At 36.0% G+C, this 22,553-nt stretch overlaps 1 protein-coding gene and 1 pseudogene across 1 annotated transcript; one reads left to right on the top strand and one right to left on the bottom strand.

Moving 5' to 3' along the window:
- The first annotated feature begins 11,644 nt into the window (after positions 1 to 11,644).
- Positions 11,645 to 15,877, top strand: LOC146164508 (uncharacterized). Its single transcript, XM_083382497.1, has 7 exons — positions 11,645 to 11,709; positions 12,002 to 12,165; positions 13,745 to 13,851; positions 14,054 to 14,185; positions 14,256 to 14,386; positions 14,768 to 14,974; positions 15,144 to 15,877. The coding sequence occupies exons 1-7, from the start codon at positions 11,652 to 11,654 to the stop codon at positions 15,329 to 15,331; spliced, it is 987 nt and encodes a 328-aa protein (XP_083238623.1). The 5' UTR covers positions 11,645 to 11,651; the 3' UTR covers positions 15,332 to 15,877.
- LOC146164509 (5S ribosomal RNA) lies at positions 13,584 to 13,702 on the bottom strand (annotated as a pseudogene).
- Positions 15,878 to 22,553: the final 6,676 nt, after the last annotated feature.

A 22,553-nucleotide genomic window follows, 5' to 3' on the forward strand; every position in this document is an offset into this window, starting at 1 on the left:
TTTTAATCGTTTTTTTTTGTGCGCTATAACACCATTCCATAAGTTAATCAATTAGTGACCAAATTAATACCACCTCCATTGTTAATTTGTAACTTATTAGACATTTTAATTCGATTAATTTGACCTCTAGAACAGAACTTCCCAAACCTCTTTATCTGTTAACAATTTATAATTAAAAACTTGACAGTAAAAATCAGAAAATGTCTCGGTATTTGTTTACATTTAATAAGTTTTGAACATTTAATAAGTTTTGAACTGCCTAAAAAAGCTGATAAAATTCCATATACATTGATATAACACTTTTTAATCGCCAGCCTAAAAAATGTGCTGTTGTTCGATCCCCAATTTGGGAAGCGCTGGTCTAGATAGACCCCTATATATGAATAGGCAAATGTATCGTTTGTTTTGTAATGCTTTTCACTGGCTTTTGGATGTTTTTCGAATGCATTTCAAATTAGTAGAAATAAAGAAAAAGATACAGTTTATGAAATGTGGTTCGCGAACCACGCAATTTATAAAACAGTTTAATATTGTAATGAATTGATTTATGCTATATATTTTCAGCCGGAATCTGGTTGTTTTAAACCAAATCCAAACTCTGCCAGATAATTTTATATCCATGTTGTGATATACCAATAATATAAAAAAACAGAGTTTAACCAAAGTCTATCTAAAAAGGAGTCTCGGCTTTTTAAAAATATTCATTTAGTTATTTTTTTTTTAATAATCTCTCAAAATTGTTCTTTCACTAAATAATATTTATATAGTTTAGCCAAAAACGGATAGATGAATTAAAATTGGCAAAGATTAGGTGCCGCACCGGAAAATATAGGGTAGAACAATGGGCACCCATACCTTAAAAATCATATTCAATAATAAAAGGAGCCATTAAACCAGGGGTCGGCAACCTTTTTGTAGTCGCGGGCCAAAACCAACCTCAGAAAGGTGTCTGCGGGCTGCACAAAATGTTAACTATAAGAATTATGTTGTTAAAATGTTAAAACTACCGTGGCGGACCTCGGATATTTTTTGCGCCTAAAACGTGTTTAATTACATTTAAGGGGGCAGTAATAAAGTATTGGCGCAAAGCGCGAATAAAATGCGTTTGTTTGGTTTAAAATCCGAGTCCACACATCGTCATCCATACTACTAATGAAAAGTGTAATAAAACTACTTTGAGGAAACGCAATAAAATTAGTTAATCTAGTTGAGTGTTTGTCAACCTTTTAAAGTTGGGGGACACCTGGCGAGCGAAGCGAGCGCGATTTTATTTTGGCATAACGCCATTTCTTGCAAGTTTGCATTAGCCTACATTGCCGACAATAAAAAATAATAAAAAAATATATGTCCAATATTTGTGAATACGTTTTCCGTTTATCCGCGGCGCACTTGGCAGCCTTCCACGGCACAACGGTAAAGAAGCGGTGATCTATATTTGAAAAGACAGCGTCAAAACGTAAACAAACCGAATGGAAATGGATCATTCACGCGAAGCGCGAAAATTTTTCGCACTTACGTAGTTCAAATAGTTAAAAAGTATTTGAAATGGAATCGTGCCTAGTTTGTCAAAGAGGCGGCGGGCCGGATGAATTTCCGTAGGTTACCGACCCCTGCATTAAACAGAAGGACTGCCCGTCTTACGATTAAACCCGCGAAAAAGAATTCACTTGGTGCCATTTTAAACTAGAAATAAAACAAAATAAAAAGTTACAGTTTATCCGCTTCGTCATGTTAGGCTAAGATAAATAATGTATGTATGATACCTGTAGCTGTTCTACATTTCAATAGATAATGCACAAGTGGCTCGACGAATGCCAGACAGTAGGACGTGTTACGAAGTTTGAATATCTGAAAAAAGAAAGCTTATAATTGGCTTGCTTCCAAGTGAGTCAAAACTTGAGTGGCTGATTTGCAATGCTATAGTTTAGAAGTACTATATTTTGAAATTTAAATCGTGTTAAAATAGATAAACCATGCTAAAAAATAATGTTCGTTGTTGGTTTCAAGCTTGTCTATTTTTTATTGGTTTGGAGATTTTAACAGGTAAGTTAAATATATATATATATGCCAGTAAAGTTGCCGCTGGTCTAGATTTTATTTTAGAAGCATTAGCGAAACAAGTCATCGAAATTCATACTGGAAAAAATTTCTCGAGATTAAAAATAGTAATAATTGATCAACCCGACAGGGCATACGCTTATCCGACCACGAACCCAAATAGTTTATTTGATGTAACAATTAATTATTTAAACGCTGCCATGAACAAGCCCGAATTCGGTTAAGCATAAAAAAGTGGTAGGAATCTATAACAGCGCAATGATGTTTATAAACGTTGTTTGGCCAGGCTAGCTTATTTACAGATGAACCTGCTTTTAACTTTAGAATTGGGACATGCAGCTTACTTTGGTTTATAGAGTATTTTACCTTATATTTACTTATATTTAAGGTTTAACTTGTTATGGTTAACTTAAACGCTTTATGGTAAAGTTGTTATTCTGGATTTGTAAATAAGTTATGTAAGTCCCAGGAAAACTCCCATAGCTGCGTCAAAAACGGAGAAGTGTTTTCAAACAAAATATCGGGCGAGCAGTTATAGCGTGTAATAAACAACTTGGCCGACGTAGAATGGTTACATATTTCTTCCGCCAATTAAACACTGAGTCCGAAGCCATTTTGAATATATTTGACATGTTTTATTTTTTAAGATTTAAAGTACAATTTGTAAAAGTTCAACTGATCTGTAAAGTTATTTTACAGTCACCCTCATTTTGTAACTTATATTAAACAAACCAAAAATGATATTTGGATGTACGACATTCTGGACTCGATAACCCTACCTGGAGAGACTCGATACATGTCAACCAATAACTTCCTAAGGTTTTCTTTTATGTTACGTTATTTTTGCATATACCTAATATCTATAATTATATCTTTCGCACACTGTGTGCACTTCTAGCTCGTTTCTCCATCGACCACCAAATCCAATTTCTTGTGGACGAACACAACAAATATCGCAGCGCCGTGAATCCAAGCGCCGCCGACATGCGACAGATGTCTTGGGACCCGGAGTTGGCTAAAATCGCCGCGATACATGCAGAGTACATAACAAATTATTTCACTACTTTTTTCCTTTTATGTTTTATGATAAATAAGTAAAATTATTGTTACAGCCAATTAGACAGGTGAATAGAACAACGTCACGACCCTCAGTAAGTTGAAAGTAAAATCAGTTTTAGCTTATACAACCACATTCAGAACCAGGGTATAACATAAGCAAGCGATCGACAAAACTTTCCACTATTTACCGTGTGTTATATTTACCCGACAAAATACTTTATGGCTATAGTGTGGTGCACCTCTGTAAATAAATTCAGGTTAAATGGCGAGTTATATCAGAAACCTGAACACATTTCCAAACAAGCTTCCAAGTGAACTCAATTAAGTTGTATTTGTGAAAACTAGCAGACAGAGTGAAAAAGTGTAACATCACTATTCCAATTCCTTGCCTAAAATAGAATTGATTTTCAGGGAGTGTGAGTTTAAGCACAACCTCTCATACACGACGTCTTTGTTCGATACAGTTGGGGAAAACCTTTACGCCGGTGTTCGAAAGAACGTAGATGACACTGTAACCGATTCAGTCAGAGCCTGGTACAATGACGAGGTGATGCTGGAACATATCATTGCTTTACCTAAAAAGTGTAGACCTCTTTACAATAGGTGTGGTACTTCAATTGGCGAAAAATCAACGGCAACTTGGAGTTTAATTGAACGATCAAATGTAGATGACCGGAGATATTTTTGCCCAATCTTCTATCAATTTACTTAAATTTAGAAAATCGCACCCTATTACCAAATATTGCGTTAATTCTTCCTTCCAAAACGAAAAATAAATAATGATTGGGTCAAGTCATAACTGTAACATTTGATAAAAATGTTGTTTAAAACTTTCGAAAACATAACTTCTAAAAGAGTCAGGTATTTTGTACCTAAAATAAGCCCTACCGGAAGTAAGGTGAAGTGTTTTTCCAGTCTCGTTTGCCTTCGTTTTTCGAATTAAACCTTATTTGAATTTCATTGAAACAGGTTGGCTTCTACGATTACCCATCCAGGACTTGCTCTCTTGGCATTGGCAAATGCGGCCACTATACGCAAGTTGTTTGGGCCACAACATATAAGTTCGGCTGCGCCATGTCATTTTGCCGGTATGTGAATTAGTATAGCATAAGTATGGTGGGACATTTTTTAGTACGAGTTAGTTACTAAATTATTTATTTAACGGTAATCATTGACAAACTTTAGCGTCTTAACTGTTTTGTAGAATGGTGCAACATCTAGGATTTCGAGCATTGCTGCTAAGCTGCTACTACGGTCCGATGGGAAATTTAAAGTAAATTTTTCGCATACTTTACATTACAGGTTTCCGATGTGTTTAACTATATTATAATTTAATTTTTACAACGAGTTTTAGCTGTTTCACAAAACATCCTTTTACGGAAAACTGTTTTTATTATACTTGGAATAGCGTGAAACGTGAAATTTTGTCGGTTTAAATGCATGCAGGCGACAACCATCCAAATCTAATAAACCTTGTTGATAACAGCAAAATCAATGACAATGTTTCCACCCCTCTTGCGCCTTACACCCAAGGGATATCCTGTTCAAAGTGCGGCGAAATGAAATGTGTGGGCGGCAAGCTATGCGCGTCCAAGTCGGCCAGTGAACTCTTGGAAACGCCAGACGGTAAGTCGGTAGGTGAACTGCCTTTTTCGGCTAGTTCGGTCTACTTTGTCGTTTGTAAAGGCCAGCATTAAAACATTTCGGAAAGTGTGCTGTTAAGACGCTATTAGCAAATCAAAAGCAGGACTCAAAGAAATTGTACCTTTGTTATGAGAAAAGTTATCGAAGCTTATATCAGCGACATGTTGTATGTCTGTCAAGTTGTTTTGTAAGATATTTGCCTATCTGTGAACCCACTTTAACACTTGAAAGTAAGATAGCGCAAGACAAATAACAGACGACAGAGTCTTATCGGAGCGTATTAACCAGTGGCAAACGTAAACCTAAATGCTCGGAACGGCTTTGCGGTGAAATATTTTTTTTTGGCGCGTCGTACCGGTAAGAACATGTTCTTATTAACCAGTCCATGTCCATTTTTCACCAAGTTATCCCGCAGTATCCTTTTTCGTCCTTCAACTAATATTTAGATTGCATATTCGGGATCTACATCGAACGATAGCCTCATAGGTTTGTTATAAGATTACTTGCTTTACACATCCCGTTATGACGTAATTTTTTGATTTTATCACTAAATATTTTTATGCGTCCCGTCAAGAAATTATTCTAATTTATTTCTTGGTGTTAACGCTTTATTAGTGCCTTCCGAGAATGAAATGCAGTATTTGGAATTTCTGCTTACTTCATAAATGTTTTTTTGTACGTTTCCCACAAACACAAATCTAACATCGGTGGCCAATTAACTTAGATTCGTTGTTTTCAATGTCATTATAGATTCAAATACACAAACTCAACTAACATCTTCTGCTGCATCAAATCCACTTCTAACAGAAGCTACCAAGGCAAATACTGCAACACCATCAACGATACCAGCAGCTACAACCCATGTAGAAAATCAGGCTGAAGAATTAACATCCTCAAATTATAAAACTACATCATCGGCTCGCATAACAACATCGGTCGCGACCGAATCTACCTCAGCAAAAAGGAGAATATCAAACACAAAATTACAAGCAACAAAAACAACTGCAAATATGTTAACAACACAATCTAAAAATCCAAACCAGATGTCCACTGAAGAAACTATCGAACCTGCAACAAACTCCAGACGATCAGCAGTAACACAAACAACTGCAGAAACAGTCGTAATAACGGACACAACGGACACAACGGACACAACAGCAGGTTCAACAGCTGCAGCAGCCACAGAAAAGAACGCCACAACTTCAAAACAAATGTTAACAGCAACGCCAACAATCACAACAACAAAAGAAACGAAAGAAACAACTACGCATCAATTTACAACGAAAACTAACAAGACGAAACTAACAACAACAACAACAACAACAACAACAATAATAAAATCAACAACAACAACAACAGCCAAAGTAAATACAACAGAACTGGAGGCAGCTACTTTGCCAACAAAAGCAAAAACTCCAGTCACAACAACAACTACAAAGACACAAACTTCAACACTTGGACCTAAACCAAAAGCTGAAGTCAATACATATCCTGCAAGGATAAAAGCGACAACAAAACAACCTACAGAAACAACGGATTTAATAATCCCTCTACATTGCTCAGTCGACTTTAAGAAGCAAATGGCTTACTACAAGTAAGTAGACTATAAAAGTTTTAGCGAATGTTGGAAACAAGTTTGGCAATCTTATAAAAATTGAATAGGAAAAGTAAACAAAAAAGTAAGAGTATATAGCGATCGATCTGATACCGATCAAGCATGCGAAAAATAGTTAATTAAACCGTTCAAAAGTAAGTTTTCAGCCTAGATTATGTCAAAATTTGCTTTATTGTTAATATGTTTGACCACCTTAAGTAATTACTAACCTGTATATTTTATCGCAAACCATGGTTGAACTTCTTATATTGATTTGGTATTGGTTCGCAGTTCGCACCTTAATATCAGAAAAGTTCCGATACATCACTTGGCTTCGGGTAGCACCTCCAATCTGATATTATCGGACATTCCTAGTTAAGTGTTATGTTATTTCAATATTGTTTTGTTTTCGTAGACGGTGGAAACGTTCCATTGGCAAATGGGACAGAATTCGAAACAAACTTGGATCGAAAAAATGCTCTTCAGTGCCAGATGTTTAAAGTTATTTTACACCACAAAAACCATCACAATTTATGTTCATTTTTAATCGCTTTGTTGTTGTCGTGAGTTAAATGCGTTCTGAAATAAATTTTCAAATAAAGTTTAAATTGACCTGCTTTTGGTAAAACACTTAACAGACAAGATAACTTATATTTTATCGTTGTGCAAATAGCAAACAACGAAGTGTATAAGGTAAAAAAGAAATAATGACATGCTCAACAGTAGCGTAAACGAATAAGTTAGTGGAGGCCTGCTATTAGATAATTAGAGAATAACCAGAGCTCGTCAAGCTACGTGCGCCGTTTCATTCTTCCAAAGGCGTCTCTTAGATGTTAAATACCTACCAGACTATAATCATAATGATATTGTGAATTTAAACTTACTATAACAAAATAGAAGCCATTCAATATTCAAAAAACAATTGCCCCATTCTTATTTACTTTATCGCGAGAAAGGTTATGTCAGTAAGTTATACGAGTATCAAGTGTAGAGTAAAAGCCATGCAGTATTTTATATCATAATCGCAAAATACAACTGAAAGGAAATTTGCAAAAAAAATTGCTAGCTGTGTTATTTAAAATAGCGGTCGTTTTGAGCGCGAGAGACATTTTTTCTATGTCTCTTACAACAGAGTATTCCAGTGGTTCCTACACTTTTTTGGCTCGCGGCACACTAAAAATATCTTAAATATTTCGCGGCACACTTTCAACAGAACAACAATAGAGTCATTTTGTAATCGCTCTTAACAAACGACAAACTATGTAAATGTCTTAATATTATTGATTTGTAATGGGTAGCCTAAGTCTAACATATCTGCGTGTATGCATTTGGTAATACAAATGACTTATTTTCCAAAAATACAAAAAGTTTCGCGGCACACTTGACAATCTCTCGAGGCACACAATTTGGGAACCACTGGAGTATTCCGTTAACGCATGTTGTCTAACCAGTTTATAGGCATCATTACGATCGCAATTCGTAAATAAACCGAGGTATGTTTTTGCTTGAGAATTTAACACTTTGCCCACAGTTGGAATAGTTTTTTAATGTCATTGCCTGTTGTCCTAGCTTAGTGGTCGGCAACCTTTTCCCAGTCGCGGACCTAAATCAAACTCACCAAAATCTGGCGGGTCGTAATAACTTCCTGTCAACAGTTTTGTTATGAAAACGTGTGGCTTTTTAAGAAAAAAAAGATATAGAAAGGGACGTGAAGAATCACTTATTACTTATACTCTTGTTATGTGTATTTCAAAAACGAATGCACTCACAAAAAAGGTCAGCGAAGGTTTCATTTTAGAGGAGTGGTTCTCAAAGGGAGCCACTTGGCTCACTTTGGGTGGAATTTTAAATTTTAGGGAGGAAATTTGTTCCAGGGTGGAATTGGGGAGGAAAAGTGCTCACTTTTTATGATTTGATAGTTAACACTCATAACTAACTGCACAAAGTTTAAATGGGAACGTTACTTACTATAATACTTAAAGTAGCCTACATGTAAAGACAATATGCTGCTTTAACTGCAACGTCATAATAGACTTTGTTTGGTTTACAATATCTATTGTTTCGTCACAGTAAGTAAAGTTTACTAGCACCAGAAGGTGTCTGTTTTAGCACGGTTGAAATACGTAAAGGTAAAGTAAAGAAGAGTGAAACATAAGGTTGCCCAGGTCCAGTATATATATTAAATTCTGCAAAATGCCAAAGCAAATGCTCGAGGGCGACTTTTACCAGCAGCTAATGTGGTTGGATCCACAAGTTTGTGCTAAGTATGCCAAATTAAGGTTTGCAGAGCAAACACTTCTTCCATTTCCGACTACATATTTAGTTGAATGTGGTATTAGTGCCATTACAGATATTTTGACCAAAAAAAAAAACAACACTTGACAACTGCAAACGCGGTGATCTTCGGGCAAAACTGACATGCCTTTTTCCTCAATTTTCATTGTTTTTTAAAACATAAAGCCCATGGTTCACACTAACAATAAATAGCGCTTTGTAAATACGTTATGTTTATTTCGTTCGGTAAAATTGTTTTTTGCATTTTGTTGTGTTTTTTCAATTATACCCTAACTTTGTAATGTTCACTGTAATCTCTAAGATAAATCATAAAAACGTTCGTTGCACATCATATCCATATACTGTAAAGTTTTGGCAATATTTCTTTTTGGAATTTTTTGGGGAGGAATTAACATTGTTTGAGTTTTTCAGGAAGGAATACGAAAAAAACTTTGAGAACCACTGTTTTAGAGAGTACTCTGCCTCGAGTAATTTCCACTTCAAAAGATTCCATGCTCACGGCATCTTGGAACTGAGAAAATTGATTCAAAACAAAAAAACCTTAAAGCAAATCAAGATTCGGTCGCTACACAATAATATTTTGCGTTTACCTATACTTAAAATGGCCAAAATATATATAAGTATTGGCCTCATGTGAAATTTTCAAAATAGATCGCTGTCTGGATGGATAACATTGGAAGGCCAAAGCCCGCCCACGGGCCGTAGGTTGCCGAGCCCTAGCTGTTCTAGCATATGCTTTATTTGTTCATACGTTAAATGTTCGGTCAAATTACTTGCTTCGGTGTTTCTTTTGTTAAGAAACAGTTAAACGTTACCTGTGGAACGAGTCCACATCCGTTGCGGATTGCCGAGTAACACACCAATCAAATTTTAATAGGGTAAATGTAAGCTAACTCAATTTCTTATGCGTAAAAGTATGACCGAATTATATTTATGCAATGTTTTACCATCACTGATAGAGTTATAACTCGAAATCAGTGATTAAAACGATACAAGCTTGACATTGCATGTCAACGATTATGTGGAAATTTTTTCAATGAAAATCCTTGACCCTTTTTAACTATATCCGATGATTAGTCTGCAGCCAAGGCTAACTCCAAAAAATTGCCCATTGCAATCTTTGTGAAAAAGAAAAATTTAAGACTTTAGGACCACCAGTGCAAGATTATATTGGTGTCTTAACAAATTAAATTCCATTATGTTTATTTCCGACCAACACATTATAGTCTTTTACGTCAAATACATGTGTATGCCGATTCATTTTGCTTAAATTTACAATAAAAAAAACAATGCTTAAATACACTAAAATAAATCGAATGTTTTACTAGGCTTTTTTAAATAGTAAATAAAAGGCTATACACTACAACTTAGCCTCAGTTTATCACAGCCCTTATCCTGGTATGAACGGGAGTGTCAAACTCAAGTCAAATACTTTGGACCACCCCGGAACACTCCTTATTTGGACCACCCCAAAACGTTTTTCATTACTCACGTCTGTTTCGAATGCAGTCTTCTGTAATACATAGGCCAACCGAAATGACATTTGTACGAAAACTCAGAGGAAGGACGCTTTTCGTTTTAAAACATAATTGAGAGAAAAGTTTTTGCACTACACAAACACTGGAGTTACACAATTCACACCATAGGATTTCTTAAACAAATACCAAATTCCCCTCTATTTGGAAATCCCCTCCGCTTGAGAACCTCTGACAATGACGGATATCGCACCAGCGTCGTCCCGTAGGAAGTTTTTGCCTGTCGGAAAGATAATCTAACTTCTACAAAACCACTGGTAATTATTTGTGCTGTTCGGTGTTTCAGTACTGTTTGTTTGTAAAAACATTGCAATATGTTACACAGAGACATGTATTTTGTTTGGAATAATATTTATAGCGGTAAAAGCAGAAACCTCACTACAGCGCGTTTGTTAGTATATCGTTAAATAAGGACACTTTCTGAGCCCAAAAACAATGTTTCTAATATTAACGAAATTTGAAAAAAAATATAAAAAATTACTGAGAACAAAAATGGTTCCTAATTTCATATAACCTTTAGTTATTTGTAGAATATTTTATAACGAGGCTCTTAGTCGGTTAAGACAGAATAAAAAAAATGTGATGATAGATTCCGAATAAAACAATAAGCTAACAAGTTTATTATAAATAGTTGTACCGTCCTGTAGTCTTATCCTAAAATCACAGAGGTTTCACTTGTAGTATTTGCAGCCCTGGCATCGAGCATGTGAACGTGTATTTTTTTATTGCGTTTTAAGGAATTTATCTTGACAATGCTATTGCCCAGTGGTTCTCAACCTTTTTAGCTTGCGGACCGGTAAAATTTCAAAACAAATTTTGCGGACCGGTTGACCTTCATAAATTAAATCGACCCAAAATTTAATTTATTACGACACAAGTATGCAACTTAAAAGCAAAGAACGGAAACTTCAATTTAATGAACAATTTGATGCTGTGTTTTTGATATCATACGTGTTATACGTGATTCTATTGAAGTTTTCACATACAACTGGTCTTAAAGTTTCTAAATTTGATCTTCAACATTTTGCAATTGAGATATAAAAATGTAATATATTTGGTGGACCGGCAGGAAAGTTGACGCGCACCGGCACCGGTCCGCGAACCGGCGGTTGAGAACCACTGCTATAGCCTACTTATAAAAAAAATTTAAGTTGTCTTTGTTATAAATTTGTTGTAGGTTTAATCTTAAATGATGAGCTAAGCAGGCTTATAAATCAGCAGACATATATAGTTCACTGGATCACGTTACTGCCATATCGTGCATATAGATTTACGAGTTATGCGGTTGAGTCAACGATGTCTAAGACGCAGGACTGCAGGTTCTTTCCGTATTTGCGGAAATCGCTTGCAGGTGAGCACCTATTTTGCAATGACTAATGGTTGAAAAAATTCCGATGCGTTCAGCAGGACCATATAATGGGTCGTTGACTTCATGCTAGCGTCACAACTTGGACTTCCAACAACTAATGAGAGAAATTACAATGAAGCTTTTACGTTGTCTTGCTGGCATTCTGTTTGTCGTTGGTAGGTATATATTATTATTTAAAATCGTGAATTATATTTAAACAAATGGTTCCATATGCTTGCTCTGCAATGCGTATTTCGTTTTTATATATTTTTTGTATTTCGGTATATTCTAATGATATTTTGCTGCATTTTTGCATTTACGGCGCTGAAGCGATAATTGCAGTTAAATTTGAATAAAAAACAATATCGGTACATATTAAAAACTTTAACGGTATTTGCAAAACAATAAGTGATAGAGAATGAATGATACTCTTGTGCTGTAAAAAGCCCCCATCAGATATTTTTGCAGTTTCAGAACATATGGTTTGCGTTGACGGCCATGGACGCCTCCTTGAACCACCAGGTCGTTCCAGCATGTGGCGTTTGGCGGACAGTGATAAAAATTTGAATCTATTCAAAAATGTTATAGAAAAAAATTACAACGACAACCAGCTTTTCTGCGGAGGTTTTGCGGTAAATAGCAAACTGTAAAGCATATAAAGCCTATACCAGGGTGGTCCAAACCCAGGCCACATTATTTTTGTGGCCCGCGAAGCACTGTTGAATTATTGCAATACGTAAAGTTGAGAGTTTAATCAAAGACATTTAACTGACCAACGATCATCGGCAAGCATATTGCAATTGTTTGGTTATAAGCCTAGTTACATTATTAAATAAATTAACCGGTTTACTATCGCCCATCAAGTTTTAATCGAGGGGTGGCAAGAGCGCCTAATTTTGGTAGGTGTTAGACCGGTTTAAAAGTCGCAGTACGTCCTATATGGAACTTTTCAAAATGGCTGTTTTGCGAACTTGTAGGTTAGATTAGCGTTTTGTTTTCGTCTTTTTTATGGACCAGTAAACATAACATAAAAAGTACGACCCTTTATAAATTACTATTTTTGCAACTTTAAGGTAAATGAACGATGAAATATATAGCACTTCGGGAAAGTATTGTTTTACAGGATCACTGTGACTAAAGGTTAACGCCCTGGACCTTTCCATCGTGCAATTCTAACCAAATATATCTAGTTAAAAAACATACGCTTATCAATGCAGTATTCTGTTTTGTCAAATACGCAATTTTTTCGCTCTTCGCGCGCACCATTTTGCCAGCAGTCTCATTATCACATTACGTTTTGACGATGCTTTTTGTCGTCATCTTTAAACATTTCATGCCCCGACCTTACGAAAATCGTTGATCGCTCCTGGCACGCATGTCGCATATATAGCCTACTTTATGTGGCCCGCCAAGTATATCAAAGAAATATTGTGGCCCACGATGCTGTCAACCTTGGACCACACTGGCCTATACCATGCACCGCTACCTGAATAGAATTCGAAAACGTATTTTTTACGTTTTTGTGCTTCTGTTTAATTGTCGTAAAAGTATTATTCACAAAACATGTTTTTTCTGAAATCGACACTGGTTATTTGGTTGAATAAAAAAACAGTAAAACGCCCTGCAATGTAGTATAGACTTTCTTGTTTTCTTGAGACAAGAAAGTCTATACTACATTGCTACATTGCTACCATTCGAAGTCATTGTCGTCATTAACGTGCATTAGGGCGAGGAGATATCTTCTTTTTTACAAATTCAGTTTGCATAAAACGCCCTGTTGTCAATCTTCAAACTCATCCCACCAATATATAAATATACTCATAAGAAGTATGTACCACCAATATAGAAACTCCTGCAATTCTCGAAAAGTTTCATCGCTCTTTCTTAATAAAAGTATTTTTATAGTTTTGTGGGTTTTTTTTGTAGTGTATCAATGCGCTTTTTGTCACAATTTAATGTTTTTATTCGCTTCGGAAATTATCTGAATCTCGAGAATATATTTCCTTCTTAATCTTTTTTTTTTTTTTTTTTTTTTTTTTAAATCATATTTTGCCTACGACAATTGGTATTCCTAGGCGGTCACCCATCCAAGTACTAATCAATCCCGACGTTGCTTAACTTCCGAGATCGGACGAGATCGGGTGCATTCAACAAGTTTTAATGACTGATTTTCTAAACAAGCATAAGTTTGAGATATTTTCCCCATTATAGACTCAACAAAAGAACAAAGGAAAGTGTGGAATTTGTGGCGACAACTACGCGGACAAGGTAAAAGAAAACGAAGCAGGCGGGAAATATGCGAAGAACATTATAACCAGGTAAAAATGCTGTTAAGCGCATGACACTGCCTTAATAAAATGGTACGCCTTTTCCAAGAATGCTTCATTTTACACCAAATTGAATAAAGGCATGGGGAATAAAACGCCGAAGATTTCAATTCTATGTAGCATTCTTTAGTTTACCGTAGCAAAGTTAAACTTAATCAGCTTAAGTTGATTTGTTGCATTGATTGCGGTTTAGGTATTACACTCAAGGTCAAATGATAGATGTCATGGTACAGCTTACTGCGGCCCACAAAGGCTTCTTCGAATTCCGAATATGTCCATACGACTCTAACACGGGAGTGGAAGTAACACAAGAATGTTTAAACAGGTACAAATTTACAGAAACATTAAAACGTTAAACGATAACGATAAAGAAACTAACCTTCGTTTTGCAAAAGGCATCTGCTCACTTTCAAAGACGGTAACACCAAGAACCCAATTACTACAACTGGGAACATTACTATGACCTTGCAGCTTCCAAACTACCTTACATGTAATCAGTGTGTACTCCAATGGAGGTATCATACAGGTGATTTTTCACTTATTTACTTTAAAATGTGCTGACAAATATACGTTTTACCCATCGGTTATATCCTAGAAATATAGCATTTTAATAAAACCTATGAATAATATTTTGGGGTTATATCAAGAGAAAACACCCTAAAAATCATTTTGGTAGCCTTTAATTTTTAAGTAACAACGTGTATTTTCAACAATACGTTTAAAGACTGTTTCGTTTTTGACAAACTTTTAAACAACAAAATATTAAGCATGAAGGATTGTTTTAGGGTCTTTCCTATATTTTTTGTGGTCAACAAGTATTGTAATGAGCGACGCTTACCCCTATGAAAAGTTCCAGACATTACCATACCCAGCTTACGTCGCCACATAAACCAATACTTACATTCAGGTAACAGCTGGGGCTGTTCTGCGGAAGGGTGTGGTATTGGCTTAGGGCCACAGGAGGAGTTCTACGGTTGTTCCGATGTTCGCATCTTAAGCGGCAGTTCGCCACAGGGTCCTCCTTCTGCAAGTAGCATGCCAGCCACGGCCATTACAACCAGCAGGCCCAGTACAACTCCCAGGGCTACAACAACCACCACTAAAACACAAACCGGTAGAACTAGCATTTTTCCATCTGTAGGCTAACTATGGGTAAATCAGAACATCTGCTGTTTTACATTAATTAAACCTTTAAACACATTAATTCCTGAATTCGCTGATGTTGGTGATAATAGACCATTTCCAGAGTCTTTGTAGTATTGACAATACTTAATTTACTTTAGATTGTTCGATGGAGGAAACCGGCAAATATACTTTCTTATCCTGCAAGGAATATTATATTTGTGACCTGGGTAAAGCGTATCACTTTCAATGTGCACTTGGGACAGCCTTCAATAAAGAATTAAATATTTGTGATTTTCCGTTGAGTGTTCCGGGTTGTGAATATATAGCTGATGAATTAGTCAATTAGTGCCTATTTAAATTTGAATATCTTGATATTGCAATCAGAAAACAAGTCATAAAAATACTCGAAATAGAAGTCGTTAAATATGCCTGTCAATTTTGATAAATTTGTAAAGATAAATTTAATTTGTTCTGATTTGTTTTTAAATTCGGAAAATTGTGTTGATTTCAAACTTTAACACATACTTGAATTTTTTTAATGTTTTTATGTGAAAAACAATGTATATACACTTCTTAGCTTTAATTTCCCATAACAATCAAAATGATAGGGTAGATTCAACCCAAACTGTATTTGTTTCTGTACATAAATGTTTTTTCATCATTCCCAAGAATCAGACTTCTGTTTCTATATCTAAGCCCATTTGATAAAATTGTTTAGAATTTATTTAAAAAACCTAAAAATTTATGGTTTTGTATTAAAAGTACAAAGTAAAAGAGCTATGTGCAATTATATGTTTCTTTTTATGACGCAAGTTTGTGAAACAAAATTTATCCGCCCAACGAGTGTATATATACATGAATGGTAAAATGGTTTTACAATAAAGAAGTTTTAATGTTATACAAGGTTTATATCGCAATTTACGTTCTGCTGATTTACGTTTATGTAGTTTTAGCTTTAATGTATCCTAAATGGAACTGCTAAAATATGCAGCCTATAGTGTAGTAGCCTATAGTGCAACACAAGCGATTTATTGCCACAAGAGTCAGCTATAAACTTCTACTTTGGCGTTGGTTTTATTGCATACGAAAAGCGTCGAACAGTGTCTTTTCGTGGTTACAGCACTCAACATGAAATAATAGTTGGCGTCACCTTTACTACCATTTTTCTAAGTGGTTTGCAATGATGTCACACTAAACGAAATTAAAACAGAAGGTAAGGTGAACAAAGTAAAAAAACAAAAATCTGAGAAACATTGCTCGGCAATGGAGCTAAAACATCTAAACGAATTTGTAACAAATCGCGGCACCCTTAAGCGTTTGAAATAGTACCCCACAGTGCCGAGCCACACTGGTTCGAAACCACAAGTCTAAATCTAAACCAATATTAACTGTGTGCCCCGAGTTATCCATAGTTACCCTGCTGAAATTTTCGTGTTTAGAAAAAATATCCTATTTGAAATAAAAAATAGGAATGTAGGGAAGCATGTGAGACTTCAACATATACATCTATTAGGTCAGTGCTTCTTTCACAGCGGTTCCGCGATAAATTTTGCCGTTACTTTTTTGCCAACTTTTACTGAGCAAATGTAAAAAAATTCTTCTTTGCGCCGATTTCATTTGTTATTTTAACATGTTAACTCCGCTTTGGGAAAGTCCGTTTAACACAAAAGGGCAAAAGCGCGGATCCAGGGTTTTAGTTTGGATAAGAAAGGATAAAAAGACTTGACTTTACAGGGATAAAAAGACTTTGACACACTCCAGTCCGTCAGGTAATAATTCTGTTTATTTGTTATGATGCCTGCTCATAAGCTTATTGTAATGTGGTAGGCTATGTTGTACACCCGAGTAAACCCCATCAATATGGTGCCCCCTTTAACAATTCTGGCACACCCTGACGTGTACAATACACCCGGTTGAAAAGCGCTGCACCAAGCTACTACACATTTCGTTTTTTTTGTTAAAGTTATAGGCTCGAGGTGTTAAGAAGTAGGATTAAAACAGGATTTATGCTAAAAACAATTAGCCTATTTGCTATGATTATGCTAAAATATTTATTTTCCAACAAATGTACAAGTTTTATATAGGCTACTAACATTTCCAGGTCACCAAGAGACTAAAGTTGCATCCAGGAGAATGGCCTTGTCCATGCGCCCTTATTGTTTATCTGTACGTCAACTACGTAATGCAATTTTTTCGTGTTACCACTGAATCTAAATAATGTTTCCATTAGATCTTTTTGGAAAAACCCTTTTGACAAAAGGCATCTCGTACGTTTCGTCGCACCCTCGAATATAAAACTGTTGGAAACTTAGCCTATAGCTTTCATGCCCTGATCCTCCCAACCAAAAAAAAAACAAAAAATGTCAAAACCTTGTAAACCACTGTATTACATAATTGTAAAGGTTTATTAAGTGACAAAATAATCAAACCAAGCCAGGCTATAACTTTGCATTCAAGATCAAATTACCTATATATTGCACTAGCCTAAATTTGGATTTTTGTTAACTATGGGAACTTGTTTGATTTTGGTTGCTTGACTTCATATCGAGCAGGAAACTCGTGAGGTTAACTCAGCAGAGATTTAACCTGTTACTCAACTGGTAAAAACCAAGCATTTTTTTAATGATTCACCTGGGAATTTTTCTTTCGTTATACGGAAGGTCGGTAGCTTTCGAGGACTTTCCGACAGGATGTTAGTCACAAAATCTGTCACCTGCACGCCGATTAATTTACGCCTATATAATCATAGTTCCTGAGATTTAAGTTGTACTATTTATAGGCAAAGTGCGTAATAAACGCTTGACAACCTTTGAATAAATCCCCCTTCCACGTTAACAGATTGCAAGTAAAAGTTGTGCATTGGTTTAAAGTAAAAGTTGTGCATTGGTTTAAAACAAAGATACCGATGGTTTTTTATAGACTTTAATGAAAAAGACACACATTTTCGCAACGAATTCTTGTATTCCTATATGTCGCAACAATTAAAGTCACAGTGTTGTCAACCGTTGTTAATCGAGCATCATTAAAAATGGAAAAATACAAGTTGAACAATAATTTAATTTATCTTAATTTATATCTAATATAAGTCTAGGATACCATTATCGTAAACACTTATTTCTCATTTTATTTGGTTTTATTTGGGTTTTAGATGGGTTTCAGTTTTAATAATAAGAAAAAAAATTATCTTAGTTTATTGTCTGAGACCCAACCGATTCGCTTGATTAAACTTGATTTTCGGACAGAGAACGCGGTGCCGATCAAGCTTGCTTCACCCTGCTCACGGGCTGCCTGGTAAAGCACTATAGGCCTACTGCCGGACACGGTCAACATTGCCACTTTTTAAAGAAAATTAACGCTAGGCACTAGAATATCAGTTACTCGACATTTTAAGTCTGGTACCGATCCCAAATGACGTCATAACTATTTCCATACAAGAAAATCATATATCGCATATTAAAACGTTCAAAAGTGTATTTTATTTAAGTGATTAACCGAATATTTTTAAGTGAATTTACCTTGTCGTAAGGTCGGCTATATATTGCATGCTGGCTGGATCGTAGTTCGTGGCTAGAATTTTTATAGGCCTATTATTTAGTTTTTAACCGGCGCCATAATAGAAACCGAGTACCTGACGAGTAGCGATACCACTTGGAATCAGGCATGTGCTCCGATCCAAAATTGTCGTAGGCCTATATTCAGGGTTACCATCTGCTCCGACCAAAAAATAAGCACGCTACCCCCCCAAAAAATAAGCACGCTACCCCCCAAAAATAAGCACGCTACTGAAGACCAGGGGCAGATCGAGGATTCTGGGGGTGAAATCCAAGCTTTCAGCAATGACGTTATAAAATAAGATAAAAACTTGAAAAACAGCTATTTTTGTATGTGCAAAACGTAGCTTAATCGCGCGAAGCCCGAAAAATGCGTTTATTTGAAATTGGCAAGTTAACCACCCTTATTTAATGCAAGCTTTGTCAACTTTTTTGCGCCAGAGCGCACCTGTACACCTTTTAAACCAGGGGCCGGCAACCTTTTATCTATTCGCGGGCCAAACCAATATCAGCAAGATCTTGACGGGCCTTAATATATTTCCTTTATTATAAAAGACGGAATGCATCAGCGAAAATAATATGGATTAAGTTAAATAAACTTTAATTTTAGAGAGTTTCATGCTACAAATAATTTCTATTTCGATATAGCTACCATGCTCACGTCGCCTTTGGTCTAAGAAGCCCTCTCAAAAACGCAAATATACCTAAAGGGCAAGGAAAATAGGACTCGCGCGAAGCGCAAACATATTTCTATTTAACATAGTGAAAAATATGAGGCATGCGCTGGCCAATTGGCCGTGTTCACTGTCCAGCTTGTGCAGGTCGCGGGCCGGATGAAATTTACTGGCGGACCAGATCCGGCCCGCGGGCCATATAGGTTGCCGACCCCTCTTTTAAACCGTGGTACATGGCAGCATGAAACGCCTGAAGCTGATCCTGTCTGCTAGTTAAGGTTACCTGGCGGAGTTTGGCTTGTAATAAAATTATTTATTGAATGATTTACTGTAATGTTTTTAGCAATTTTTTTTGTAGTAACATTGTGTTTTCCATAGCCTCTGAGCTGGTTTCACAATCACAATAACAGCAATGATCGTAGCTCTTTTATAAACAATCACAACTCATTGTTATTATGTAATTTGATGCATTGTTGTTATTATATGGGTAAAACATAGAGCACTAATGCTCTATAAGTTGAAGAACATGGTAAAAAGTAAATATAAATAAATGAAGTCTCTCACTCCTCTGTCAATGTTAAAATAAATGATTAAGGACGCTTTAAAAACTAAAATAAGACAAACTAAGCACACAACTCTAAAATAAGCACGTTTCTTAGAAATAAGCACATTTGTGTTTTCTAAGACACTGCACCCCAAAATAAGCTGAAGTCTTAGAAATAAGCACGGTTTGGCAACCCTGACTATATTCCTGCTATTAACCCGTTAAAACAGGGGCGGGCAACTTTTCCAGTTGGCGGGCCAGATATGGGAAAATGAAGTAGGCTACTTGGTGGGCCGGATTAAGTACTACCAAATCTTGCCTGTTTTGTCGCATAGTGGCGGTTAATGTTGTACTCTTTAAACACGGCCACACTTTCATTGCACATTAAACATACTGATTACTTCCCAACTTGAAGATAAACTATGTGCAGAACTTAGTAAACCGAAAATCAGTTTGTTTGGAATTTAATGTTATAAGATAACAATATTTCGCTACTAAAAGCATCATAAGTAAAATGATTTTAGTAGCGAAATGTGGCAAAATGAGGCCGCGGGCCACAATATCAATTAAGGCCGAAAACTGTCTGCGGGCCGTTCAAAATCCCGTCGCGGGCCGGACCCCTACGTTAAAATCTATAGACATACATTGGTAATTTGTACAACAGTAAATCCTAAAAGTTACGTGTGTGCAAAATTTAGATTCGGGTTAAGCAACTTTTACTGAATAACTAACGTTACCTCAATGTTTTTAAAACTATTTCCAAAGAAAACACAAATTGCTTGGCGAAAAGAATAAGCTTAATGATTTAGAAACTTTGGTATAAGATAAAAGAACAGTGTGTCCCGACTTTATATTAATAATCCAGATAAATGGGAATACATAAACAGTTTCAAAACACCAACCAAATATATTATAACCTCCTGCACCAACCAAAGAGATTATTTTGCACCAACAAATCATAAAATATATAAATTAATCTAAAATGCCCACACTCGGGGGACTTTCCCTATTATACGTAAAATCACTCAAGCGTTCCATTTAATTGTTTTAATTGCTGCTTTGATTTACCGAGAGTAGGTTGTATTTTGTTTACTGTAAAAAAAAGTTTAAAGAAACAGAGACTACAATCTGTGACTGCACACCTGTGTTTTTTTGGCGCTGGTCTGGGACAGTGCTCTGCAACCCTTTTCAACTTGTGACACAACTGACACACCATTAGAGCTAAAACAATTAGGCGGCACGGCGCTCTTTCACTTATGTATACGTGAAAAGTTATGCAAAAAACAAAACAAAATAATACCGCATACCACAACGCAAATTGTTTGGGTTAGGGTGTGGGTTAGCGATTGGGTGAGGGTGGGTCAAGTAATATTATGTTTATTATTAATAATAACTTGACCCACCCTCAACCAAACGCTAACCCGCACCCTAACTCAAACAATATGCGTTGTGGTATGCGGCATTTGAAGAAAGTTTTTTTTTTTATCAATTTTTACGTACAATAGTGAAAGAGCGCCGGTGGCACACCTACGAAATAAATGTTAATCGACAATAGACAACATCACTAAATATTTTAGGCATCTAATAGAAAAAGAAGCGATTTATGATAAATTTTTGCATATTACTTTCGTTTGTCTTCTGATTTTGTGGTTTTGCGGACCTCCTAAAATTTCTAAAATTGGTCAAAGTCCCCTTGCTACTTTTTTTGTTTAATTTATTTTTTAAAACAGCTGCCCCAGAATAAAAACTTTGGCTTTTGCATGGGGAGTCCATTTTGCCGCTTTAAATGACGCGGTTAACATTTCAACCCAAATTTGACGGCTGTTGCAACGTTATTTGTAAAATTTGCCCGCCTGAAAATGGAGTTCTATACTGAAAACAGCGCCACAAAAGTTTTGCACTTTGAGCTATTTTTGCGGCTGACCGCATTTTATGCCGAGTGAGAAACTGCCCCGGGGATAAATATATTGCTCATTACGGGAATGTCCAATACATGACATTTTATTACGATATAATAGCGGTAGCGAGACCCCATATTCCACTGTAGAAAATATTGCAAGTGTACCCGCAAGTTTTTTTGGGTGCCACAGGTTTTCCCATATTTTTCTGCTCCAGTCTGTATTTCATGGCACTTTATGCCGAAATCTTTGACGTACAGCCCCAAATTTTGAGGTGTGCATTGATGATTTTTCCACTGCTTAGTTTGGAAATTGTACCACAATTTATGTTTTTTCTAAGTTTAAGTGTGCTATATACCAATTCAGAAATACACACATTGCTTTAGAAAAAATATTCGGTTTGCCCATGACACAAAATGCAGACTAGCAGACATGCTGTCGCAAGATCTCACTTTCCAGACCGGCCCATATTTTGGACAAAAAGTATCTTAATCCAATCCAATAGCAAATCGACATCATTACTATGTTCGAGCAATCCAAATAGATACAATTAAAATATTTAAAACAGTCTTTCTCAACGTTGTATTGATACTACCCCTTTAGCGAATTATGCTTGCAACCCAATTATCTTCACATTTTTTTACAAGCACCATCAGCCCATTACCACTGTAGTTTGGTACAAGTACTGACACTCTTGCTTGGCATCAAGTATTAGCGCCCAATTAAATTTAGGACAATCTAAAGTATAAGAAAGACAAAATCTCGCAATCTGGCTTTAAACCATAATGTATTGATTTTGTCACCCCTCGAAAATTATAAATAGATTTTGACACCCCAACTTAAATTTTCTTTGAGTTTTGTACTGAAATGTCACTATAAATGGAACTGCAATCAACTTAAA

The sequence above is a fragment of the Ascidiella aspersa genome, chromosome 2 (assembly GCF_963924565.1).
Source record: "Ascidiella aspersa chromosome 2, kaAscAspe10.2, whole genome shotgun sequence".
In the NCBI taxonomy this organism is placed as follows: domain Eukaryota; kingdom Metazoa; phylum Chordata; class Ascidiacea; order Phlebobranchia; family Ascidiidae; genus Ascidiella; species Ascidiella aspersa.